The sequence below is a fragment of the Copadichromis virginalis genome, linkage group LG17 (assembly GCF_057382275.1).
Source record: "Copadichromis virginalis isolate Kocher_CV1m ecotype Utaka linkage group LG17, C_Virginalis_male_GT1.1, whole genome shotgun sequence".
NCBI lineage: Eukaryota > Metazoa > Chordata > Actinopteri > Cichliformes > Cichlidae > Copadichromis > Copadichromis virginalis.
The window spans coordinates 12,299,084-12,325,815 of record NC_140634.1 but is presented as its reverse complement, the minus strand read 5'-3'; the positions used below and the strand labels follow the sequence as shown (position 1 = coordinate 12,325,815).

At 43.1% G+C, this 26,732-nt stretch overlaps 2 protein-coding genes across 2 annotated transcripts; both read right to left on the bottom strand.

Moving 5' to 3' along the window:
* Positions 1-1,518: 1,518 nt before the first annotated feature.
* On the bottom strand, positions 1,519-12,156 carry LOC146689048 (uncharacterized). The gene is made up of 7 exons (XM_085436764.1): positions 11,938-12,156; positions 11,451-11,564; positions 11,160-11,247; positions 10,821-10,987; positions 3,833-3,943; positions 3,433-3,519; positions 1,519-2,370 (listed from the first exon to the last, which is right to left on the bottom strand). Exons 1-7 carry the CDS (start codon positions 12,151-12,153, stop codon positions 1,648-1,650), a joined length of 1,506 nt encoding a protein of 501 aa, XP_085292890.1. The 5' UTR covers positions 12,154-12,156; the 3' UTR covers positions 1,519-1,647.
* An 8,630-nt stretch (positions 12,157-20,786) lies between these two features.
* LOC146689047 (uncharacterized) lies at positions 20,787-24,901 on the bottom strand. The gene is made up of 7 exons (XM_085437353.1): positions 24,666-24,901; positions 24,179-24,292; positions 23,888-23,975; positions 23,549-23,715; positions 23,111-23,221; positions 22,711-22,797; positions 20,787-21,620 (listed from the first exon to the last, which is right to left on the bottom strand). Exons 1-7 carry the CDS (start codon positions 24,879-24,881, stop codon positions 20,898-20,900), a joined length of 1,506 nt encoding a protein of 501 aa, XP_085293479.1. The 5' UTR covers positions 24,882-24,901; the 3' UTR covers positions 20,787-20,897.
* Between the last annotated feature and the right edge of the window lie 1,831 nt (positions 24,902-26,732).

Below are 26,732 nucleotides of genomic sequence, written 5' to 3'. Positions count from 1 at the left end.
CCCAAAAGTTTCACTGACATCTACACTGGATGGCCAGGAAGCGTTCGCGGTGTCTTCTCGGGCGCTGATAATTGGCGTCTGTTTGTGTCAGTGACGTAAAAGACGGCTTTAATGCGACATGACCGTTCAAACAGCAGTCGCTTTCTAAAACATCGGATATGTATCGGATTCAGTACCACATACGAAAGTGACCCAGATTGGATTTGAAAATATCGGATTTGTGCCGTTCACACTGTCATAGCATGATCGGATATGGGTCGCATAGGGTCAAAAAAATTGGATTTGATGCGCTTTTGCCTGCAGTATGAACGTAGCCTTTGACATCTTTGTGAGGAAAGAAAATTGGGATGCCACTATACTTGTGGAGACCAACAGGCACTAATGGGTACAAAATGCCCGTCCCCACGAGTTTGAAATTTTTTGAGGCTCAAAATGTGATTTCAGGGCTCTAGACTAACTTATTGCCACAGTTGCACTGGTGCACCAAACTTTTTTTCTTAAGTGCACCAGCACAAAAATTAAGCGCATTTTTCAACAATCTTGTCAACACAAAGTTCTTTATTTGGAGCACAGTTCTACAAGAAAGATAAGTGTGAAAACAGAGATTTGAAATGGGAAACTGTTCTTGAAGTACAACGAGAGAGAGAGAGAGAGAGAGAGAGAGAGAGAGAGAGAGAGAGAGAGAGACCTGATCAGGAAGTGTGATTTTTTTTTTTATAGCGGTGGAAGCAAAACAGCAAAAGTAAGAGGGAATTAATCACGATGTTTGTCAAATGTGAAGCCTAGTTTTGATCTTCTTTTGCTGCTGGTTCAGTCTAATTTGGTTGGAGAGAGACAAAACCTGCAGCATCAGAATCTAGGGCAAAAAAAGATGTGAACACAAAGAGTGGACCTGACGCATCAGAATCAGTGAGCTGTCGGCTTTCAGCCTCGACAGCGTGTCTGCGTATGTGCCGTCGGGTGAGAAAGCAGACATCTCACTCATTCTGATGCGTCGGTTCCACACTCTGTGTTTATGTCTTTGTGCGGAATCCGTTTACCTGCTCTGGTTTGCTGTTTTAGCTATTTGGTGGGTGTTGAAATAGTTTTGATAGCTTTAACCTTAGATTCTGGCGTTTTCTGCCAATCAGAGAGGTCTGCCCCAGACTATGTCTGACTGGTTTGGACCACAATATGGGCATGTGTGTCTGTTGTTGACCACAGTTTCAGACTTTCAGAGTTGCGGAGACTTTTTCTTTTTTGTACTCGAATGGCAGGTCGCACCGGCGGACAAAGCTGAGCTCGATCAGCTCATCATATCTCCACTATTAAACAGGCCTGGACCTGAGGAGTTTTGGTTGTTGTTGTTGTGTGTGAGCTGAAATGCTGCAGCTGAGTGTTCAGAGAGCAGCAAACGGGAATAAACTGTGTTAAATGAGTGAACTATGCGGTCAGGTACGTCATTCCCGTTACAATTAGGTTTAGGCCAAGGGTTTTGGGTTAGGCATTCATTTTTGATGCTTAGGATAAGAAGCTAGACATGTGAGAAGTGATGTGTTACAATGATTGTGAATGTTTTTATTGCAAATGTATCATATATCATATAGTTTTCCATTCTTTGTTACACTTGAGTCATTGTGTACATCTAAAACAGTTCCATAGGCCATGTTATACAGCAAGCATAAAAAAAGCATCCTCAGCAAAGAGTTTCTCCACCAGGTCACGTCCTGCCTTTGGGACAGGACACTGGTCTGAGACTGAGGTTGGGAAGGGCTCGATAGCAGGGTCCATTTCTCCAGGAATCTGGGGGTTGGGCTTAAGTGGGAGAGTGACTCCGAGCTCAGGGCCACCAGCAGGGACATCAGGGAAGGAAGGCAGGGTCACAGGCTGGCCCAGAGCTGGCAGCATTGTCACCATGCCTTCTGGGTGGTCGTGGGGTGCGTTCTCATGTTCGTGCTCGTGGTGATGGTGGTGGTGCTCGTGTTCATGCAGGTGACCATGCTTGTGATCGTGGTCCAGAGCCAGCTCGTGGTCATGTTCATGGGTGTGCACACCTTCAGCGTGCTTGTAGTCATGGTGTTGGTTGGGAAAGTCACTGCTGTGGTTGTGTGCTTTGTCGTGATGAGTGTGCACGTGATCGTGGCTGTGACTGTGGTCATGGGAGTGGTCATGAGCGTGCCTGTGTGTGCTGCCTGTGGCATGGTCATGTGTGTGGTGGTGATCGTGGTTGTCAGCATGCTTGTGGGTTTGGTCATGATGAGAGTGGCTCTTGGTGTGATCGTGTACGTGGTCGTGTGTTTGGTCTTGTTCGTGGCTGTGTGAGTGTGTGTCATTGTGGCTGTGGTCAGTCTCTCCGCCCAGCAGGTGGAGTGTCTTCTCTCTCTCAGCAGCCTGGAGAAGAGATAAAGAGTATACGGTACATTACAGTAAAGCAAAATCCAGTGGCCCTGTGAATAAGTCCTTACAAATTTAATGGTGACCAGAAAGTGAAGCTGTCTTGTTTAAGAAAAAGGTATTTAAAAAAAATTAAGTCAAGATGGAAGAATTACAATCTGAACTTCTGCTAATGGCCCCATAAGGATTCTATGATTTGATCACAATCTATAGCGACTACCGGATGAAAGCTAATCACTGCATTTCTCATTAAAAGTCAAGTGAACTTTTACCACTATTTTCATTTTTCTTTACAGTATTAATTTGGAAAAACTCCTATATTGTAATTGTTGGTGATTGTTGGAGTTGCTTTTTTTTTATTATCATAGGGTCTTTACAACATAAAGCACTTCGAGGTCACTGTTGTTTTGAATTGGTGTTATATAAAAAAAAATGAAAGGAAATTAAATCGAATCATTCAATGATATTTTGTTTGCCCTGGTGAGAATTTAGCTGTATCATCTGATTTTGTAATGTTAGAGCTTGAAACAGTCTAGAGCACAAACAAGATATCAACTTTTACTTTAAATGTTACGACTGTAAAGATGACACTGTGTAAGGTTGACTAGCTGGATCCTGCTTTTCACCATCCTACCAAGCACCATTGTTTCAAAGTAAAACCTGCCACTAACTAAGCAACGGAGAAATTCGTCTGGTTCCTGTGGTATCACAGTTTACAGGTTGTATGTAGAAGTATGATGAACATTAGGAACGAAAAAAAAGTGTTTGACATCACAGATAAAAAATCAAAATAAAACTTGACATACAGAGGAAGACTTGCTGTCCAATAAAGGAAGCAAAGCTAGGACAAACACAAATTCCCTGTTTTGTAGTTTTTCCTAATTAGAGTCAACAGTTTGTGTTCATTTGTTCAAGATCAAATATTTGTTCAAGAGGGAGACAAAAGTTTCAAAGGTTTTATTCTAATAAATTTAAAATTTAGACTCAATCCTGTATGTTTTCTGTGCTATTGAAAGATGTTTAAAAAAAAAACAGAGATCGTATCCTGATAAGACTTACCTCAGGCTCATAGATCTCACACTCTACGTCAATGATTTCATCATTAGTGGGGGAGTGGTAGAGGGATGCCTTACAGAAGCCCTTGTGCTGAGGAGAGAAAAAGAGGAACAAAGAGCAGAGAGGAACGCCCATTTTACTAAGGTTTAAGAATTAGAAAAACTGAATCTAGGAATAATCTCCTGCTGACATAAACTAGCCAGTAATATAAAGCTAGAACACATCCTTGCTCGAGGCTTGACTGTAAACAGAGGACTTTGCTTGTAGTGATAAAAACTGATAGCCCCCTGATTGGAGAAGCCACAGTGGAGTAATTTCATCAAGCAGTTTGATCAAAATTTCTCATTTAAAAAATTCAGTTCAGATAAAATAAAAAAGTTGTGAAGTGTTTATCTTGACTCACGGCGAACTCGCAGTTCATGAGGGGGCACTTCTCAGCTGTTGCTTCTGCGCTGTTGGGGCAGATGGTCTCCTGGATGCTGAATTCCACATTGTAATACATACTCATGGCCATCTGAACACACAAATAAACAAATGTTTAATTGAGAAAATCATTTGCAGAGGAATTATTAAGTAATCTAGAGTGGTGGGAATAAAAACTGTTGAACATGAAAAGTAGGCCCATGAGGTTTGATGGAAAGCCAGTATTTAGTCATTTATTGATAAAGATTTTAGATCAGGGGTGCTCACACTTTTTCCGCATGTGAGCTACTTATAAAATGACCAAGTCAAAATGATCTACCCACTACAAAAATCCAAAACATATACTTATTTATAAATATATTGAGGATTCTTTATATCTACAATGTATATACATGCATAACCGCAATATCCAATATTTCACAACACAATTAACTATGTAAATTTTTTGTCATTACCTGAGTTTACTCTGATGACTTGCACTGAATTGAATCAGCCAGGGATGCATAGTCCGGACAGTAGCTGCTGACGGCCAGGTTTAAGAGAAAAAACCGAGAGCTAAAAATTGGAGTTAACTCGCTGACTAGCTTGTCAGTTTTACTACACTTCGCGCCGCTGTTTGCGCATGCGCAGCGACCTAAGCGTCAGAAAAAAATCTGATGTCATCTGACTGGCTTCCCTGTATCAATCAAGTGACGGGATGGATGATAGGCTGGCATCTATTTTTTTTTAATGCCATGCGATCTACCAATACTACCTTTGCGATCGACTGGTCGATCGCGATCGACGTATTGAGCACCCCTGTTTTAGATTAACCTCTAAGAAGGATATTTTTGTGTGATTGTTACGGCCGCTGGCCTCAGGTGGCCCCGCCTTCCTCCATGGAAGCTACAGTGCTCCAGGACTCACGGGGGATTGGCTGGCCCGGACATATGCCCGCCCCAACTTCATGCGGATCCGAGCCTGTCAGACTACGCACACCATTGGCTGCCGCAGGAGCCTGGAGTACGACGGACAAGTGACACAGCTGTCTGCAGTTATGACAAGTGACACAGCTGACTGCAGTTAACTGATAGTATAAAAGGCTGAGGAGTCTTCATTCGTCGAGGGACTTGTTGATTTGAACAGACTGTACAGAGAGTCCCTCCCTTTTGCCTTCTGCCTGTGTTTTGTGTTGCCTCCTGCGAGACGTTTAGTAGAGCAGTGCTCTACTGGTGTTATTAATCGTGGTGTTTGTTTAAAGTTTCTCTGCTGCCTAGTGAGTTGTTTCACTAACGGATTTCAGTTGTGTTAATAAACCTTATGTTTGTCTTCCTATCTAACTCCTTGGTCTCTGGGCTCGTTTATGTTACGTCCGCTGCCGCCTAGCAGAGCCGGGCCGTAACATAAGTGGGGGCTCGTCCGGGATCTCTCATAGGGGGTCTTTGTTCCTGGGAGTGGGGGTCAAAAAAAAAAAAAAAAAAAAAAAAAGAGAAATTGAATTTGCTAAAGATTAAGCACTATGTCGGCTGCGTTTTGTTTACAGCGCTTTTTAGCTGCCCCGTCTCTTGAGATTATTAATAGCTGTCGCAAAAATGATTTGCTGCAAATTGTGGATCACTTTCAGCTGCAGGTTTCAAAAACTCTCCGTAAGAGTGAAATAAAAGCCTTAGTGGTGGACAAGTTGGTGGGAGCTGGTGTGCTTCAAGCGCCTGTTTTGCCTGTGGTCTCTGGTGTGCCAAGCCAAGCTGCCGTAGTTGAAGAGGGCCAAAATGGTTCCAGTGGGGATGGTGAGGGGGATGAGCGGGGAAAAACGCCGCGCACGCTTCCTCGCTATGATCCACTCTCTTCTGGGAGTTCCGAAGGGAGAGAAGGAGCTCGGCTGAAGGTGCGGCTGGCACGTCTCCAGATGGAGGCTGAGGAGAAGGCTCAGAACCGGCGGGTTCAGCTTGAAATAAGGAGGCTGGAAATAGAGGCAGACAAGGCCGTTAGGCTCCGACAGCTTGAGCTGGAGTCACAGTCTCAAGCCTCATCTGTCTCTGCTGTTCATTCCGGTCCCACCTCCACGTCCACTTCTGCTTTTAAAATTGATAAGTGCATTTCTTTAGTGCCCACTTTTAGAGAAACTGAGGTGGATACATACTTTGCAGCATTTGAACGAATCGCTGGCGCGCTGCAGTGGCCTAGTGAGATTTGGCCTCTTTTGCTACAGTGCAAACTGTCCAGCAAAGCTCAAGAGGTGGTGGCTGCTCTTTCTTTAAAGGACAGTTTAGATTACTCGTGTGTTAAAGCAGCTGTCTTGAAGGCCTATGAGCTAGTTCCAGAGGCCTATAGGCAGAGGTTTCGCCAGCAAAAGAGATTGCTGTCGCAGACTTATGTGGAGTTTGCAAGAGAAAAGGGGGTTCTCTTTGATAAGTGGTGTGTTGCGTCAAAAGCGACTGACTATGACGCTCTGCGCGAACTAGTTTTGTTAGAGGACTTTAAGAAATGCATTCCTGAGCGTATTGTGCTGTATTTGAATGAACAGAAAGTGACGTCACTAACATCTGCTGCTGTTCTTGCTGATGAGTTTGTACTCACTCACAAAGCCTCATTTACTGACAGTGAGAAGCCACGGGTTAGCCCTGTGCAGCAGCGCCACACAGCTAAAGAGTCTGGGTCCAGGGAACACCGTGAATGTTTTTACTGTCATAAAACCGGACATGTGATTGCTGACTGTTTAGCATTAAAACGCAAAACATCACATGCTCAGCCACCCAAAGGGGTGGGTTTTGTAAAAGCTGAGACCCGTCACGAGGACCATGAGTGTGGTGGTAGGGTGCCTGACCCCTGTTTCGAACCATTCATTTTTGATGGCTTAGTATCGCTAACAGACAATCCATCCGAGTTAAAACCTGTGCGTATTTTAAGGGACACTGGAGGTTCTCAAACTGTCATCCTCTCAAGTGTATTACCATTTTCTGCTAAAAGTGAATGTGGTTTTAATTCTGTTCTGCGGGGGATAGAGATGGGTTACGCTCCTAGACCAGTTCACAGAATTTTTATTAAATCTAGCCTTGCTACAGGATTTTTCCCTGTTGCCGTTTGCCCGGCCTTGCCAATAGAGGGTGTGGCCATGCTGTTGGGCAACGACATCGCAGGAGGGGTAGTGCTCCCTCGTCTGGAGGTTTTAGACAACCCCCTGAATCAGAAAACTTCTGATGTGTCTATGCACCCTGGGCTGTATCCAGCCTGTGCAATTACTCGAGCACAAGCTCGGAAAGATACTGATATTGCCCTCTCTGATTCTGTGTTGATGTCCTCGTTTTCCGGGGAGAATGATGTACCCACTAACAGAAACAATGTTCTGTCACCTCCAGACTCTGTGACGCCCGAGGAGCCTGATCCATTTCCTAAGGACTCTGTACTGCCTTTGACTAGAGATCAGCTGTCAGCAGCTCAATTAGCTGATGAAACAATAAAGAGCTGTTTCAAACGTATGGTAAGTGCTGAGCAAGCCAAAAAGGAGCAACAAGCCTATTTCATAGAACATGATGTTCTAATGCGTCAGTGGTCTCCACCAGGTGCAGAAGGTGCAGATTGGAGTAAGGTCAAGCAGATTGTAGTGCCCTCTGCGTACCGGCAGAAGATCCTGGCCCTTGCCCATGAAAGCCAGTGGTCAGGACACTTGGGCATCACAAAAACATACCAGCTACTATTAAAACATTTCTTTTGGCCTGGTATGAAGCGTGATGTTTCTAAATTTTGCAACAGTTGCCATGTATGTCAGATTGCAGGTAAACCCAATCAGGTCATACCCCCGGCTCCGTTGTGTCCCATTCCTGTAGTGAGTCAGCCGTTTGACCATGTCATAGTAGACTGTGTGGGTCCACTACCTAGAACAAAATCAGGAAAGCAATATCTACTCACGATAATGTGTGCCGCTACCCGCTTCCCCGAGGCTGTCCCGTTACATAAAATTACAGCGAGATCTGTCGTTAAGGCGTTGACAACCTTCTTTTCAGTGTTTGGCTTGCCTAAGGTCGTACAAACCGACCAGGGCTCGAACTTTCAGTCTAAGGTATTCAAACAAGCAGTTAGCACTCTGGGTGTTAAGCATATTGTGTCCTCTGCTTACCATCCTGAATCGCAAGGTGCATTAGAGCGGTGGCACCAGACCTTGAAGACGATGCTACGCAAATACTGCCTGGAGAGTGATAAAAGCTGGGACGAGGGTGTTCCATTTGTGTTATTTGCTGCCCGTGACGCCGTTCAGGAGTCACTTGGGTTTAGTCCCTCTGAGCTAGTATTTGGCCATAGGCCACGGGGACCCCTCAAAGCTCTGAAAGAGGCGTTTTTGAGCCCACAAGGGGTTTTCAAAACAAACGTCAGCAGTTATGTAAAACACTTCCGTGAGCGTTTGAATCAAGCCAACGCTCTGGCTAAGCAACACCTTGCCGCGTCACAGGGAAAGATGAAACGCCATTATGATAAGGCTTCTGTTAAAAGAACCTTTCAGGTGGGTGACCAGGTTCTCGTGCTCTTGCCTGTCCCTGGCTCAGCCTTGTCTACTAGGTATAGTGGCCCATTTAAAGTTTGTGAAAAGAGAGGGGAGACAGATTATGTAATTTGCACTCCCGACCGCAGACGCAAAACACGTGTCTGTCACGTAAACATGTTGAAACTGTACCATCCGCGGTCAACACCAAAGCCTGCAGGGCTCTGTGTTCCTATTGTAGCCTCAAGCCACCAGGAGGAAGGAGGGGCGGATGGGGGTGATGGGTTAAAACTATGTTATCCCACCTGTTCTAGACCCCGTTTGTCTAACTCTGAAATGCTAAAAGCATTGCCGGGTTTGCTTGAGCATCTGATTTCAGAGCAGCAAGAGGACATAATTGCCTTAATTAGGGAATACACCTGTTTATTCGGGGATGTGCCAACTGCCACTACAGTGCTAGAGCATGACATTGATGTCCAGGGCGCTAAACCTATTAAGCAGCATCCTTATCGAGCCAGCCCCCATAAGCGCGTGCTCATGAAACAGGAGGCTGACTATCTGCTGCAACATGGTTTAGCGAAGCCCAGTCAAAGCCCCTGGAGCTCGCCTTGTATAGTGGAGTCTAAGCCAGATGGCTCGCCCCGTTTTATTACAGACTTCCGGAAGGTGAACTCTGTGACTGTGGCTGACTCACATCCTCTCCCAAGGGTTGAGGATTGTGTAGACAGTATTGGGACTGCTCAGTATGTCTCCAAGTTAGATCTTCTTAAGGGTTACTGGCAGGTCCCTTTAACTGAACGTGCCTCTAACATCGCTGCCTTTGTTACACCCGATGATTTTTTACAGTACACAGTCATGGCTTTCGGCATGTGTAACGCTCCTGCCACCTTCCAGAGGCTAGTAAATAAAGTCCTCCGTGGTCTGTCCAACTGCAGTGCCTACCTAGATGATCTAGTAGTTTACACTGAAACATGGCAAGATCATTTGGAAACGTTACAACAGGTATTTCACCGTTTGGCACAAGCTACCCTAACTCTCAACTTAGCTAAGTGTGAGTTTGCCAAAGCTACTGTGACGTACTTAGGCAGGGAGGTGGGACGTGGACAGGTCCGGCCCATAGATGCCAAAGTGGAAGTGATTAAACAGTTTCCCACGCCTACCACCAGGCGTGAGTTACGTCGGTTTCTAGGGATGGTGGGCTACTACAGGAACTTTTGTAAGAATTTCTCCTCTGTAGTAAAGCCATTGACTGACCTGCTCAGCCCAAAGGTTGAGTTTAGCTGGTCGAGTGAGTGTCAGGATGCTTTTGAGAGTGCAAAAGCCCTCCTCTGCCATTCTCCTGTGTTAGCTGCACCTGATTTGACGCGACCATTCAAACTCGAGGTTGATGCCAGTGCTGTCGGGGCTGGGGCAGTGCTGTTGCAAGAAGACTTGTTGGGTTTGAACCACCCCGTTTGTTACTTTTCCCGCAAGTTCAATAAAAATCAGTTAAACTACTCCACCATTGAAAAGGAGACCCTGGCTTTGTTGTTGGCTCTTCAGCACTTTCACGTGTACCTGGGGTCCAGCATGTTGCCTCTTGTTGTGTACACAGACCACAACCCACTTGTGTTCCTGGCGCGTATGTTTAATCACAACCAGCGCCTTATGCGCTGGGCTCTGTTGTTGCAGGAATACAACTTAAGTATCCACCACAAAAAGGGGACTGAAAATGTTTTAGCTGACGGTCTGTCCCGTTTGTAAACATGTTTTACTGCTTTTGTCTTTTGTTGTTGTTTTTGCTCTGTAACGTTGGCGTTAGCCCAACATAGTTGGTATTTTAAGGGGAGGGGTGTTACGGCCGCTGGCCTCAGGTGGCCCCGCCTTCCTCCATGGAAGCTACAGTGCTCCAGGACTCACGGGGGATTGGCTGGCCCGGACATATGCCCGCCCCAACTTCATGCGGATCCGAGCCTGTCAGACTACGCACACCATTGGCTGCCGCAGGAGCCTGGAGTACGACGGACAAGTGACACAGCTGTCTGCAGTTATGACAAGTGACACAGCTGACTGCAGTTAACTGATAGTATAAAAGGCTGAGGAGTCTTCATTCGTCGAGGGACTTGTTGATTTGAACAGACTGTACAGAGAGTCCCTCCCTTTTGCCTTCTGCCTGTGTTTTGTGTTGCCTCCTGCGAGACGTTTAGTAGAGCAGTGCTCTACTGGTGTTATTAATCGTGGTGTTTGTTTAAAGTTTCTCTGCTGCCTAGTGAGTTGTTTCACTAACGGATTTCAGTTGTGTTAATAAACCTTATGTTTGTCTTCCTATCTAACTCCTTGGTCTCTGGGCTCGTTTATGTTACGTCCGCTGCCGCCTAGCAGAGCCGGGCCGTAACAGTGATTTCAACTAATCTCTGGTGTCAGAAATTCAGTCACAATATTCTCAGCCTTGACACTGTGTGTTATGGAAGTTAAGATGACAGGATACATTATGTCACATGTGCTGATGTTCCTTTTGGAGGTATGGTAAGCTTACCCCTGCTGCAGCACGGCAGATTTTGAGGAGAGCAAAACGATTGGCGAGTCCGCTTTCCTTGTTGAACTTTTCCAGAGAGTGGGACACAGTCTTCTGAACGTTGTTATTGTCGTGGTGAATTAAAGTTGGGCAGTCAGGATACATCTCATGTACTCTAGCTGCAGGAACTGAGCAGAACAAAAATTGTCTTCAAATTTTCAAACATTTTGTGGTGTGCAAAAAAAGCGCTGTCCCAGATTTTGACATGTAGTGCCAAGTGTTGCCCTACACGTCATTTCTTAATGTTTTGCAAGGAAAATTGGAAATAGGTGAAACAAAGAGATGCGGTAATTTTCATACCTGGTCTGATAACACAGCTGTATTTGTAGAGACGCTCCACTCTGTGCACCTTGTTGATGAAGATAGCAGCTTTGCACTGTCCATATACCTGCAAACACAAATACAATATATCAATACACCACATGACTTTTTCCCCTTCCAACTTCTGAACTAATGCTTATGGAACAAAAACCTTATCGATTAAGAAAATAAAAATATAATAAAAACAATTTTATTATAACAACTACTCAAGAAAGCCTTGAGCAGAACAGTGTGAGTACATGCACTTGCAGGGTGTGTGTCTTTTCTAACCGGCATGTTTGCAGTGGGACGAGTCTCACAGCTCTTCCAGTCCTTCTTGCTGAGAACGCTGCATTTGGTCTCCACGACATCCAGAGTCAGGTAGGAGACCACACCATTATCTCCCTGTAACACGCACACATACCGTTTTGTCAAAAACACAAACATTTACAGTCATTAAAACCTTAACAGAATTTAACAACAGTTTCTGGTTTTACTTCCCGGGATCTGTGAAATCTCCTGATTTGTAAGCTTGACCCCTTGCAAAATACAAACACTAGTTTTTTAGTGTTGCAGGTCTAATAGTTCCTTTCTGCCCATCTTTCTGTGCAATTGTGCTGTAACGGTTGCTGCTCTGTCTCCAGATTTCAGCCAAACGCTTTTCAGTCACAACCCTTTAAATGGCTGGATTGTACTGAAAACTAAAAGTGCTCCAGTAAACAAACAGAAATGCAATGAACTGAACTGGTTTGATACTGCAAGCAGCAGCATGGCTTACATGTCTCTTTATGTGTGCGTTGGACAGGCGGTGCAGGCTGAAGATGTAGCCCTCCTTCCTGTCCTGGTTGATTTTGGTAAGAGCCAGTTCAGCAGCTGCTTTTGTTGATGCGTCTTCACATGAACCTGGCTCCATGCCACCACGCTCCACTGGTGCACCATTGATGGTCACACAACCCAACGCCAGCAGCAGTGATAACAGCACGCAGGTCTTCATGGTGGTACACATTGTCACACTCAGGCTTCTAGAAGAGATGTGCAGAGGAGAGGTCACATTTTATATCCTGCTACTGTTGCACACACAGCTCCTCCTCCTGTAAAAAGTAAATATAACCACTGACCCCAACTCCTTATTTAAGTCATGCTCATCTATCAGGCAACAAGTCAAATACTCACCAGACTGCACAATGGAGCATGTTAGCTGAGATATAATCATCTTTTCAAGAGTCTTTCTTCTTTGGGATCAATGGGTGCAGCCAGTGGGTTTGATCCACTCTAGCCACTGAGATTAATTAAGGACAAGGCTTAATGTTCGTTAAAGAGAGACAGCATGGACAAGATACAGGACCACAGCAGTCAATGATCTAAAAAGACAAAGAATGTTGGAGAGTAATCAGAGCAGCTACTGATCACTGTACAACTTCATATCAGCTAACTGAAGCGATATCATGTCACCACTGTCTGATTAAATCACAGAAGAACAGTGGGGCTAATTGAAACTTTCCACTGGTTTGTATACTATCTTCTTTTTCCACTGCATTTGGAAACACAAGCAGTATATGTATAGCAAGAACTTTATAACATACAAGGACAGCATGTTGCAAATAGAATTGATACATAGTCATAGACATCCCAGAATACTCACTAAACCTATGCATCAATATTTAGCAAATACAAAAATAAAAGACAATGCCATATACTTAGCCTTTTAAGTACACATCATTGTTTCAATATGTTTTCAGTTATGTTTTTCAAATTTTAGTTGTTAGTTTAATCTTAGGAAATTATAATAAGCTAAGTGTTTTTTTTGTTAAATTTGTGTTGTTACACTTAGCATCGCCCCACAGAGTGCCACACAAACCCATTCTGAATAAATGAATGTGTCGGCTTTCTTTGGTCATGCAGTTTGCCATTTTTACAGCTCTATATTTATTCTTAAACTGTGTGACCTCATCCTCTCCCCACTCTTTCTTAACTGGTCACATTCACTTCCTTAACATGCTTTTTGAACCATTTTTCAGAATAAATAATTGAAATATTACATGAGTGAACGCCTCCCTCTTCAGTGTGTGCAAGTGAGGTATTTAAAGTGTTATGTTAACATTCTTTGGTCTTTACTTGATGCTGTGAGGATAAACTGAAGCAGAAAGCAGACTTTAGGTGTATTCCCCCTGTTCCTAAATTTGACCCCGAATCCCACTCAAGCGAATGAGTTGTTACTTTTTTTCCTTTAGCTGCAGTGAATGATGTGACCTTTGACAAGCATAAAGTAGTATTTTTGGAAGAACAAGGTGATATCCATAGAGTTATTAGTAAAACAATTAGCTCTCAGGGTTATTGATGTCATGTGGGATCATCTTGACACAAAGCAGGACAAAAAGCAGCCACCATTTAAAGAAGATCTTTGGAACGTCCTTCAAGAATTCTGGACTTACTTTCACGTAAGTTTGCAAATGTTTCAGAGAGAAAATGCAGAGGTATTCCATAGGTGAATATGCAATCATAACAACCTGCAGTGTTTAAGTTCATACTAATGCTGTGCGATTTTTGGCCCATTTTGAGCCGATTTTTGAGTCGTGCGACCGTTTTGGCGATCGGCCCGATTTTGGCCTTCATCGTGCGTCGTGCATCGTGTAGTATACGTGGGGTAACGAGACGCGATTAACACCTCACGACGAGCTCCCGATCATCAATCGCTTGGTCGGGAGGGTTTGAAATCCTCGCGACCGTCGTGAGGGTGTCACCGCAGTTTGTCACACTGCGCACGCGCAAACACAAATGTCAGCGAAAAAGACAGCGCAGCACGGCAGTGCAGCGTGTGATCTGGACACAAGCGATGGAGGCACAACTTGTAGAACTTTGGAAAGCTCATCCGAGCCTTTTCAATGTGGCCTCACAAAATTATCACGACACAACAACCTTGAAAATAGTTGGATCTACACTGCTGCTCAATCACAGCTGCCTGATCAATGTTTTTCATTAGCAATTTAGCAAAGTTGATGGTGGTGGTGTGTCTGTGTGAGTGAAAGACGGAGAGGGAGAGAGCGGCAGAATTTCTGTTATAACCTTCATTTTATGGACGCACAGTGTGAGCACTCAGGTCGCATCAGAGCATCGGGCCGTATAGTGTGAGACCTGCATCGTGACCTATGAACTTCTAATCCCTGCGAGTCAATCGTACAGTTTGAGCAGGAGCTGAATCGCGCGACTGAAAAAATCGCACAGTGTAAGCCCAGCATTAGGAATTAAATTTTGAGTTTCTTGAAACACACTTATTTCAACCACAAGGTGGTGCTACAGTATAGTGCAATATCAGACCATCATTTTGCACACTGAGGTCCTGGATACACTGGTTATAAGTCTGAAGCTATTCTGCACTTAAAGACGCAGCACAGAATGCATCATTCAGCATTTATCAAAAGACACAAAAGACATTAAGAGTTAATGAATAGTCTACCATGTGTATGTTTAGCTAGTGATGTATGTATATGTATATGTACATATACATGGGTGTGATACTGCAGCAATGTACATTCAAAATAAAAATTGTATCTATACAAAAAAAAAAGTGTCAAATTATTGAACCCCTGAAATAAAACAAGGTGAAACACAATTGTTTCTGATGCAAGGTAAAATTAAACATTTGACTCCAGTCATCACTTTGGCCAACTGAGTGGCCCCAGTTCATCCTGATAACAGGAGGAAATCATCTCAGTGACTTTGAAAGAGGCTCATTTGTCAGGGCACAGATGGCAGGAGCTTTAATCGCAGACTGTTCCCTTGGCCAGTGCCTCAATGGGAACCGTGACTAAGCGACATCTGCATCCAGATCTACTGAAAAGACATCAATAAATAGGTAGGAAGCCGTAATCAGCAGCGCATATATGCTGACTCTAATGCTTATGATGCACAAAACAGCAGCTTCCTCAGGTACCTGAGAAAATCTGCAGGCTGTAATCAGACTGTTGAATTAAGAACTAATTAAAAATTATAATAATGCGTGATACAGATGTAGTCTGTCAACCCCTTATTATAAAAACGTGGATTTGGAGACCCTGTGGTGCAAAAACCACAGACAATGTTCTACGGAGATGTGTGGAAAAATACTGATACGGTCAAGTGAGTCATCAGCAGCTGAGGAAGCAAGTGACACGCACAAAGAGAACAAAACTCACCACTTGATCCCCTCAATATTAGGGTCAAGCATTCAGGCCTGCATGCTTTGGGGTGCATTTTCATGTCTTAGTGTCAGTCCATATTTTTAGTCCATCTTATTTTACAGGGTAAGACCCGGCACATCACGTTGTTCTGAATGATCACCTTTAAAATGTGAGGAAACACTTGTATCCTGATAGGACTCGTCTTTGATTACTAGCCTCAGTCCACAGGGTGAGCACATGAAGATAATCTCTTCCTCAGTCGTAATGAAGAATGGGGCTTCCAGACGACCTGGACACTCAATGCTAAGGAGAATTAAAGCTATTACGGTGGCAGAACAGCTTTTTAACAAACCTGTTTTTTTTCTGACTGTTTTTGAACTGTCAGCAAAACTACTCATCATCAGGTATGATAAATGTATAGGATTTGTTTGCATTTACAGAGACCTTTACAGAGGTCGCGTCTCACATAGTCAGAATTTAGATTGATCTCAAACGTTAAGGGTCAGTGGATTTGTAAACAATGATTCATATTATAAGGCTATAACCTGTGCAGGAGAAAGAGAAGGGTTTCGGGGGAAGATGAGGAAAAATTGTAGCTCTTGGCACAGAGAGAAGGGTTATCTCATCTGTCTTTCAGATCTCACAGGTTACACAGGGAGTGTGTAATACCACTTCAGCATGCTCAGACCTGGATTTGTTTGGAACCACACTTCATATTGTGTAAGATATAATACATTGGGATTTTACTGACCGGTGCAATATTTCAGACGCATGCTGTAAAAGGTTTAATGCAAACATTAAATGAAAAAACGGACTTTCTTGTCTGTATCCTCCACAGACTGTGTAAAAGATGCTTCTAGCCACTTTGATGTCACCCAGTAGATTGTGGACTCAAACTATGAAAACTCAGCATGAGCATTTCTGGCCGCTGCCATACAGTTTTTTTCTTCCAAAGAAGTATTTAGACAAGGGAGTGGAGTGTTAAACTACCAGGGAAGGCTAGCAAGCTTTCTTAACCCCATGCCTCCATGTATGTTTGACATTTACAGACACAGCTATTTGCTAATTAGTACTAATAAACTATTAAAATGCTACATAAACTTGAATGGTTTGTATCTCACAGCAGATAATATAATTTCTCAGATTATTCTGTTGTTCTGATAGGCACAAACATAATCAAGAGGACTATGTTATGGCGTCCATCTTAGAGACTCAAATTAGCAGAGGTGAAACATACAGCAGATAGCTATCACCTGCAGTTACCTGTGTCAGCACACACACTGATGAAAACTACCAGCCCCTAACTAAGCCTTAACAACAAATGAGTAGGTTTCTAATAAATTGTTAACAAGGTGATTTAATTGCTAAATGGGCGATTATGGGGATTGATTTTCCTTTTTAGTCTCAAGTGGCCATAAGAGGAACTGCAGGTTTCAGTTCCCTGAAAAGACAGAACAAAACACATGATTTAAATTCTGTTGTGTCACCTCTTTCTCCATTCTGCTTTTGGTCTCACAAATCTCTACACTGTTCCAAAATAAAATTGATGAAATAGATTAAAGGGCAGCACGGTGGCACGGTGGTTAGCACTGTTGCCGCACAGCAAGAAGGTCCTGAGTTCAATTCCAACATCAGGCCGGGGTCTTTCTGTGTGGAGTTTGCATGTTCTCCCCGTGTTTGCGTGGGTTCTCTCCGGGTACTCCGGCTTCCTCCCACCGTCCAAAGACATGCAGCTTGTGGGGATAGGTTAATTGATTAATCCAAATTGCCACTAGGTGTGAATGTGAGTGCGAATGGTTATCTGTCCCTGTGTGTTGGCCCTGCGACAGACTGGCGACCTGTCCAGGGTGTACCCCGCCTCTCGCCCTATGACAGCTGGGATAGGCTCCAGCGCCCCCCGCGACCCTGAAAAGGATAAGCGGAAGTGAATGGATGGATGGAAATAGATTAATGTATAAGAGGAAATAATCCACAGCACAGTGAACCTTACAGAACCTCAGAGTTCAAGCTGCTGTTGTTCTGAAACATCCCATAGCTTTTCTGATTGTTCTACTCCAGTTTGCTATAATGAGCACTGTCACAATGTTTACAATGTTGCTGACTGGGAAAAGAAGCTATGTTGATCTGAGGTATTCCAGTACAGCAGCTTGGCTCCTTATATAGACTGTCTGGTACAATCCAAAATACCCTCTTTTCACATTTAAATGCACACAGAGCTGGCACAAAGTTTGAGTGAGTGTCAAAATCTATTACATTTATGAACTATGATGCATATTTCATAAATTAGAGGTGATGTAATCTCCCGGTTTATCATGCCAGTTATTTACTCTGAAACCGATTTTACCAGTGACTAAAGAAATGTAAATCAGTACTTTTGCTCTGCTTATGTTGTATGATTTTCCTGGACACTTGCCAGACAATCAGAGAGGAAGACTTAAATGTTTTAAAACTCCTTATAATCAGGATAATAATATGAATATAACTGGCACATAAATGTGGGACTATTCGGAAGAGCAATAACGGGTTAACTCCAGTATAACCAAAATTGTCTTCCTTTTAATAAGCTGAGTTGTACATGAAATGTTCATTGGCTGAGACCTAATTAAGATTTAAAACTAGATGTGGAAAATTTTTTTAAAATTAATGAACATAGTAAAAATATATAAATTGTTGTGGCATGAATGGCGGACTTGACTAGACCACATAGTTTGTTCTTTTAACCTTTTTATTCCGGTTCCTTTTCCTCTAACACATAGCTGCAGCTTTTCAGCTGCATCCCACACACAACAACAACATCAACCACAACCTCAGGTCCCGGCAAGTTTAATACTGGGTAAGTGTGATGAGCTGATGGAACTCTGGTGTGTCAGCCTCACCTGCAGTCATGCCACATACCCCCACGGCCTTCTGGCCTAGCCCTATTCCCCCTTGCCGCGAACGGGAGAGGAAATCAGGATACGACCATTGGTGTCCCCGACCCCATGGACCAGCGGCAGGGAAGGGTTGGATCGGGGGGCCGACCGTGTGTCCAGCGGCAATCGACTTTGTGTCCAGCGGGATCTGGGGGCAGACTGTGCAGGCCGCGGATGCGCAGCAGGCGAGGACGTGAGCCGAGGCTCACAGTCAACTAGATACGTGCAGGACCACTGCAGCTGTTCCCCCTGGCGGCGAAACACCACCACCTGGTCCTGCTGCGTGGCCGTGGCCACCATTCGGGCCAGCGCCTCCACTGACTGTCCCAGTCATAGTTCCGCCATTCCACCTCCTGGGTTTCGGCACCACTGTGGCATGAATGACTAACCATACTCTGCCACAATTGTATTTAAATTTGTCTACTCAGCAAAATGCATTTACCAAAAGTGTGAATAGCCTTTGTATATTAATTGTAATAATATACAAGGCAAAAAAAAGTTTTCTACAATGAATTGAGCTGTCTGGGAGCAGATGGGAGTTTGGGAAAGGCAACAAAATGTACAGCCTTGGGAAAACAGTCTATTGTTGTGAGTTTGACAGTATCAACAGCAGAAGGGGGTAAGCAAGTGACAATCCACAACAATGTGGGACCATTGCTGTCAGGGAGTTGGAAGAGGGTGGAGTAGACCAGCTAGCGGAGAGCTTCCAGACTTACAGTATTATGTGGATAGACTTGAAATGCAGACACATACTCTCAAACATCTGGTTAGTGTTGGCCATCAGAACATGTGTTGAAGCAGATAGATTGTCACTGTGGTAAGAATGGCACAAGCAAACATGGAGGCATCGGCCCAGTGAATGACCTAAAAGTGAATGCTGGACAACACATACAAACGGTTGGCAGGACCACCTCGGGCTCATACTTTTGAGGATTCCCGACCAAAGATTCTACCTCCCAAGTGAGTGAGCCCACAATGCATGGCAGAGGGAGAATTAGATCTTAGAACCTAGAACTGTTTTTGTCATTGTACAGTTTCTTGCACAGTGAAATTAGGTAGCAAGACCACAAAGGTGAAGGTAAAGAAAACAATATACAAAAAAAAAGAAAAACAATATAAGAACTTCAGTGCTTTGCAGTAGACACAGTTTTTATGTAAGCAAGAGACATCCGAAGAGTGTTCTTAGTGCAAGGGGAAACACTTGTGGCAAGGTGTACTCTGACTTGGTGGTCCTGGCTGAATTCATTAACATTAGTTACCATTCCTTAGTGCTCTGGACAGCTTCATGGGTACCGATGTAAGTACAATAAATACAGAGAAAAAAAAAGTATTTTTCAGCATTTTGCATAACTTTTGCTGTATCTTGCACAAGTAACTCGAGAAAGATAGATAACCACATGAATTAGAAGTTAAAGAACAGCGAATATTGGGCATACATATGTACAGGTGAGACTGCAGATACTTTTAACTTGATAAAAAGCACCTGCTTCCTTTCATGTGTCCCATCGCAGCTATGGGCTTTTGCAAGTTTTGTCGTTCTCTAGTTGTCTAACACTGATTAACATGTCTTGAGCCTTTTTATTATTAATTCTCCTATAACTTTAGTAAGAACGATTACTAAATCCAAGATTTGAATACTTTTATCACTGAACGTTTCAACCCATAAAAAGCAGAGCAGCAGGTTTCTGCCATGTGATTCTGTTGTTGAATTTCCTTTAAAGGATGTAACAGCTACACCCCCAGTCGGACTTTAATGAGGCTTTTAAAAAGAGAACGGCTCTTGGGCCGGGAAGAACCCCATGTACTAATGAGAAATAAAGGGAGGAAAGGAAGAGAGGAGAGGACAGGAGAAGAGAGGAAAGAAAAAGGGGGGGCAGGGTGGGGCATGAAAATGAGAACAGCAGGTATTGGAGAAGGAGGTTTTTTATAGCCTGAGGCCGGAGGGGGCGTGAAGGAGGAGTGGTCTCGCTCCTGAAATTCAGATGATATCTCCACATGGCCTGACTTAGATAGTTGTAGCTGATTAGTATGCTAGGTCTTGCCTTCATTAATTCAAGTCGCTAAACTTGAAAGAACAAGAAGTTTATGTTTCAGTTTTACTGAGTGAAGACCTCATTACTTATCACTTATTACAAAGTAACACGCTACTGTAATTACAGCGTATTACTTTTTTCAGTAATGTACTAATGTAATGTGTTACTTTAGTTACAGTAATTACACTAATTACAATTATGTCGTTATTTGTGTTACAAAGGTTTTTTTAATCTATCTGTACACAGGGAAAGAAAGGTTGAGGGACCTGGTGGAGCGGTGGAACAATGGTAAAGTGCAAACTGCATCCAGGGAGAAACAACTGCATTATATACTGTTGTGTGTGAGCTGAAATGCTGCAGCTGAGTGTTCAGAGAGCAGCAAACGGGAATAAACTGTGTTAAACTAGTGAACTATGTGGTCAGGTACGTCATTCCCGTTACAATTAGGTTTAGGCCAAGGGTTTTGGGTTAGGCATTCATTTTTGATGCTTAGGATAAGAAGCTAGACATGTGAGAAGTGATGTGTTACAATGATTGTGAATGTTTTTATTGCAAATGTATCATATATCATATAGTTTTCCATTCTTTGTTACACTTGAGTCATTGTGTACATCTAAAACAGTTCCATAGGCCATGTTATACAGCAAGCATAAAAAAAGCGTCCTCAGCAAAGAGTTTCTCCACCAGGTCACGTCCTGCCTTTGGGACAGGACACTGGTCTGAGACTGAGGTTGGGAAGGGCTCGATAGCAGGGTCCATTTCTCCAGGAATCTGGGGGTTGGGCTTAAGTGGGAGAGTGACTCCGAGCTCAGGGCCACCAGCAGGGACATCAGGGAAGGAAGGCAGGGTCACAGGCTGGCCCAGAGCTGGCAGCATTGTCACCATGCCTTCTGGGTGGTCGTGGGGTGCGTTCTCATGTTCGTGCTCGTGGTGATGGTGGTGGTGCTCGTGTTCATGCAGGTGACCATGCTTGTGATCGTGGTCCAGAGCCAGCTCGTGGTCATGTTCATGGGTGTGCACACCTTCAGCGTGCTTGTAGTCGTGGTGTTGGTTGGGAAAGTCACTGCTGTGGTTGTGTGCTTTGTCGTGATGAGTGTGCACGTGATCGTGGCTGTGACTGTGGTCATGGGAGTGGTCATGAGCGTGCCTGTGTGTGCTGCCTGTGGCATGGTCATGTGTGTGGTGGTGATCGTGGTTGTCAGCATGCTTGTGGGTTTGGTCATGATGAGAGTGGCTCTTGGTGTGATCGTGTACATGGTCGTGTGTTTGGTCTTGTTCGTGGCTGTGTGAGTGTGTGTCATTGTGGCTGTGGTCAGTCTCTCCGCCCAGCAGGTGGAGTGTCTTCTCTCTCTCAGCAGCCTGGAGAAGAGATAAAGAGTATACGGTACATTACAGTAAAGCAAAATCCAGTGGCCCTGTGAATAAGTCCTTACAAAATCTGACCTCCTTCAGATGGGAGCAAATTTAATGGTGACCAGAAAGTGAAGCTGTCTTGTTTAAGAAAAAGGTATTTAAAAAAAATTAAGTCAAGATGGAAGAATTACAATCTGAACTTCTGCTAATGGCCCCATAAGGATTCTATGATTTGATCACAATCTATAGCGACTACCGGATGAAAGCTAATCACTGCATTTCTCATTAAAAGTCAAGTGAACTTTTACCACTATTTTCATTTTTCTTTACAGTATTAATTTGGAAAAACTCCTATATTGTAATTGTTGGTGATTGTTGGAGTTGCTTTTTTTTTTATTATCATAGGGTCTTTACAACATAAAGCACTTCGAGGTCACTGTTGTTTTGAATTGGTGTTATATAAAAAAAAATGAAAGGAAATTAAATCGAATCATTCAATGATATTTTGTTTGCCCTGGTGAGAATTTAGCTGTATCATCTGATTTTGTAATGTTAGAGCTTGAAACAGTCTAGAGCACAAACAAGATATCAACTTTTACTTTAAATGTTACGACTGTAAAGATGACACTGTGTAAGGTTGACTAGCTGGATCCTGCTTTTCACCATCCTACCAAGCACCATTGTTTCAAAGTAAAACCTGCCACTAACTAAGCAACGGAGAAATTCGTCTGGTTCCTGTGGTATCACAGTTTACAGGTTGTATGTAGAAGTATGATGAACATTAGGAACGAAAAAAAAGTGTTTGACATCACAGATAAAAAATCAAAATAAAACTTGACATACAGAGGAAGACTTGCTGTCCAATAAAGGAAGCAAAGCTAGGACAAACACAAATTCCCTGTTTTGTAGTTTTTCCTAATTAGAGTCAACAGTTTGTGTTCATTTGTTCAAGATCAAATATTTGTTCAAGAGGGAGACAAAAGTTTCAAAGGTTTTATTCTAATAAATTTAAAATTTAGACTCAATCCTGTATGTTTTCTGTGCTATTGAAAGATGTTTAAAAAAAAAACAGAGATCGTATCCTGATAAGACTTACCTCAGGCTCATAGATCTCACACTCTACGTCAATGATTTCATCATTAGTGGGGGAGTGGTAGAGGGATGCCTTACAGAAGCCCTTGTGCTGAGGAGAGAAAAAGAGGAACAAAGAGCAGAGAGGAACGCCCATTTTACTAAGGTTTAAGAATTAGAAAAACTGAATCTAGGAATAATCTCCTGCTGACGTAAACTAGCCAGTAATATAAAGCTAGAACACATCCTTGCTCGAGGCTTGACTGTAAACAGAGGACTTTGCTTGTAGTGATAAAAACTGATAGCCCCCTGATTGGAGAAGCCACAGTGGAGTAATTTCATCAAGCAGTTTGATCAAAATTTCTCATTTAAAAAATTCAGTTCAGATAAAATAAAAAAGTTGTGAAGTGTTTATCTTGACTCACGGCGAACTCGCAGTTCATGAGGGGGCACTTCTCAGCTGTTGCTTCTGCGCTGTTGGGGCAGATGGTCTCCTGGATGCTGAATTCCACATTGTAATACATACTCATGGCCATCTGAACACACAAATAAACAAATGTTTAATTGAGAAAATCATTTGCAGAGGAATTATTAAGTAATCTAGAGTGGTGGGAATAAAAACTGTTGAACATGAAAAGTAGGCCCATGAGGTTTGATGGAAAGCCAGTATTTAGTCATTTATTGATAAAGATTTTAGATTAACCTCTAAGAAGGATATTTTTGTGTGATTTCAACTAATCTCTGGTGTCAGAAATTCAGTCACAATATTCTCAGCCTTGACACTGTGTGTTATGGAAGTTAACATGACAGGATACATTATGTCACATGTGCTGATGTTCCTTTTGGAGGTATGGTAAGCTTACCCCTGCTGCAGCACGGCAGATTTTGAGGAGAGCAAAACGATTGGCGAGTCCGCTTTCCTTGTTGAACTTTTCCAGAGAGTGGGACACAGTCTTCTGAACGTTGTTATTGTCGTGGTGAATTAAAGTTGGGCAGTCAGGATACATCTCATGTACTCTAGCTGCAGGAACTGAGCAGAACAAAAATTGTCTTCAAATTTTCAAACATTTTGTGGTGTGCAAAAAAAGCCCTGTCCCAGATTTTGACATGTAGTGCCAAGTGTTGCCCTACACGTCATTTCTTAATGTTTTGCAAGGAAAATTGGAAATAGGTGAAACAAAGAGATGCGGTAATTTTCATACCTGGTCTGATAACACAGCTGTATTTGTAGAGACGCTCCACTCTGTGCACCTTGTTGATGAAGATAGCAGCTTTGCACTGTCCATATACCTGCAAACACAAATACAATATATCAATACACCACATGACTTTTTCCCCTTCCAACTTCTGAACTAATGCTTATGGAACAAAAACCTTATCGATTAAGAAAATAAAAATATAATAAAAACAATTTTATTATAACAACTACTCAAGAAAGCCTTGAGCAGAACAGTGTGAGTACATGCACTTGCAGGGTGTGTGTCTTTTCTAACCGGCATGTTTGCAGTGGGACGAGTCTCACAGCTCTTCCAGTCCTTCTTGCTGAGAACGCTGCATTTGGTCTCCACGACATCCAGAGTCAGGTAGGAGACCACACCATTATCTCCCTGTAACACGCACACATACCGTTTTGTCAAAAACACAAACATTTACAGTCATTAAAACCTTAACAGAATTTAACAACAGTTTCTGGTTTTACTTCCCGGGATCTGTGAAATCTCCTGATTTGTAAGCTTGACCCCTTGCAAAATACAAACACTAGTTTTTTAGTGTTGCAGGTCTAATAGTTCCTTTCTGCCCATCTTTCTGTGCAATTGTGCTGTAACGGTTGCTGCTCTGTCTCCAGATTTCAGCCAAACGCTTTTCAGTCACAACCCTTTAAATGGCTGGATTGTACTGAAAACTAAAAGTGCTCCAGTAAACAAACAGAAATGCAATGAACTGAACTGGTTTGATACTGCAAGCAGCAGCATGGCTTACATGTCTCTTTATGTGTGCGTTGGACAGGCGGTGCAGGCTGAAGATGTAGCCCTCCTTCCTGTCCTGGTTGATTTTGGTAAGAGCCAGTTCAGCAGCTGCTTTTGTTGATGCGTCTTCACATGAACCTGGCTCCATGCCACCACGCTCCACTGGTGCACCATTGATGGTCACACAACCCAACGCCAGCAGCAGTGATAACAGCACGCAGGTCTTCATGGTGGTACACACTGTCACACTCAGGCTTCTAGAAGAGATGTGCAGAGGAGAGGTCACATTTTATATCCTGCTACTGTTGCACACACAGCTCCTCCTCCTGTAAAAAGTAAATATAACCACTGACCCCAACTCCTTATTTAAGTCATGCTCATCTATCAGGCAACAAGTCAAATACTCACCAGACTGCACAATGGAGCATGTTAGCTGAGATATAATCATCTTTTCAAGAGTCTTTCTTCTTTGGGATCAATGGGTGCAGCCAGTGGGTTTGATCCACTCTAGCCACTGAGATTAATTAAGGACAAGGCTTAATGTTCGTTAAAGAGAGACAGCATGGACAAGATACAGGACCACAGCAGTCAATGATCTAAAAAGACAAAGAATGTTGGAGAGTAATCAGAGCAGCTACTGATCACTGTACAACTTCATATCAGCTAACTGAAGCGATATCATGTCACCACTGTCTGATTAAATCACAGAAGAACAGTGGGGCTAATTGAAACTTTCCACTGGTTTGTATACTATCTTCTTTTTCCACTGCATTTGGAAACACAAGCAGTATATGTATAGCAAGAACTTTATAACATACAAGGACAGCATGTTGCAAATAGAATTGATACATAGTCATAGACATCCCAGAATACTCACTAAACCTATGCATCAATATTTAGCAAATACAAAAATAAAAGACAATGCCATATACTTAGCCTTTTAAGTACACATCATTGTTTCAATATGTTTTCAGTTATGTTTTTCAAATTTTAGTTGTTAGTTTAATCTTAGGAAATTATAATAAGCTAAGTGTTTTTTTTGTTAAATTTGTGTTGTTACACTTAGCATCGCCCCACAGAGTGCCACACAAACCCATTCTGAATAAATGAATGTGTCGGCTTTCTTTGGTCATGCAGTTTGCCATTTTTACAGCTCTATATTTATTCTTAAACTGTGTGACCTCATCCTCTCCCCACTCTTTCTTAACTGGTCACATTCACTTCCTTAACATGCTTTTTGAACCATTTTTCAGAATAAATAATTGAAATATTACATGAGTGAACGCCTCCCTCTTCAGTGTGTGCAAGTGAGGTATTTAAAGTGTTATGTTAACATTCTTTGGTCTTTACTTGATGCTGTGAGGATAAACTGAAGCAGAAAGCAGACTTTAGGTGTATTCCCCCTGTTCCTAAATTTGACCCCGAATCCCACTCAAGCGAATGAGTTGTTACTTTTTTTCCTTTAGCTGCAGTGAATGATGTGACCTTTGACAAGCATAAAGTAGTATTTTTGGAAGAACAAGGTGATATCCATAGAGTTATTAGTAAAACAATTAGCTCTCAGGGTTATTGATGTCATGTGGGATCATCTTGACACAAAGCAGGACAAAAAGCAGCCACCATTTAACGAAGATCTTTGGAACGTCCTTCAAGAATTCTGGACTTACTTTCACGTAAGTTTGCAAATGTTTCAGAGAGAAAATGCAGAGGTATTCCATAGGTGAATATGCAATCATAACAACCTGCAGTGTTTAAGTTCATACTAATGCTGTGCGATTTTTGGCCCATTTTGAGCCGATTTTTGAGTCGTGCGACCGTTTTGGCGATCGGCCCGATTTTGGCCTTCATCGTGCGTCGTGCATCGTGTAGTATACGTGGGGTAACGAGACGCGATTAACACCTCACGACGAGCTCCCGATCATCAATCGCTTTGTCGGGAGGATTTCAAACCTTGGTCGGGAGGATTTCAAACCTGTTTGAAATCCTCGCGACCGTCGTGAGGGTGTCACCGCAGTTTGTCACACTGCGCACGCGCAAACACAAATGTCAGCGAAAAAGACAGCGCAGCACGGCAGTGCAG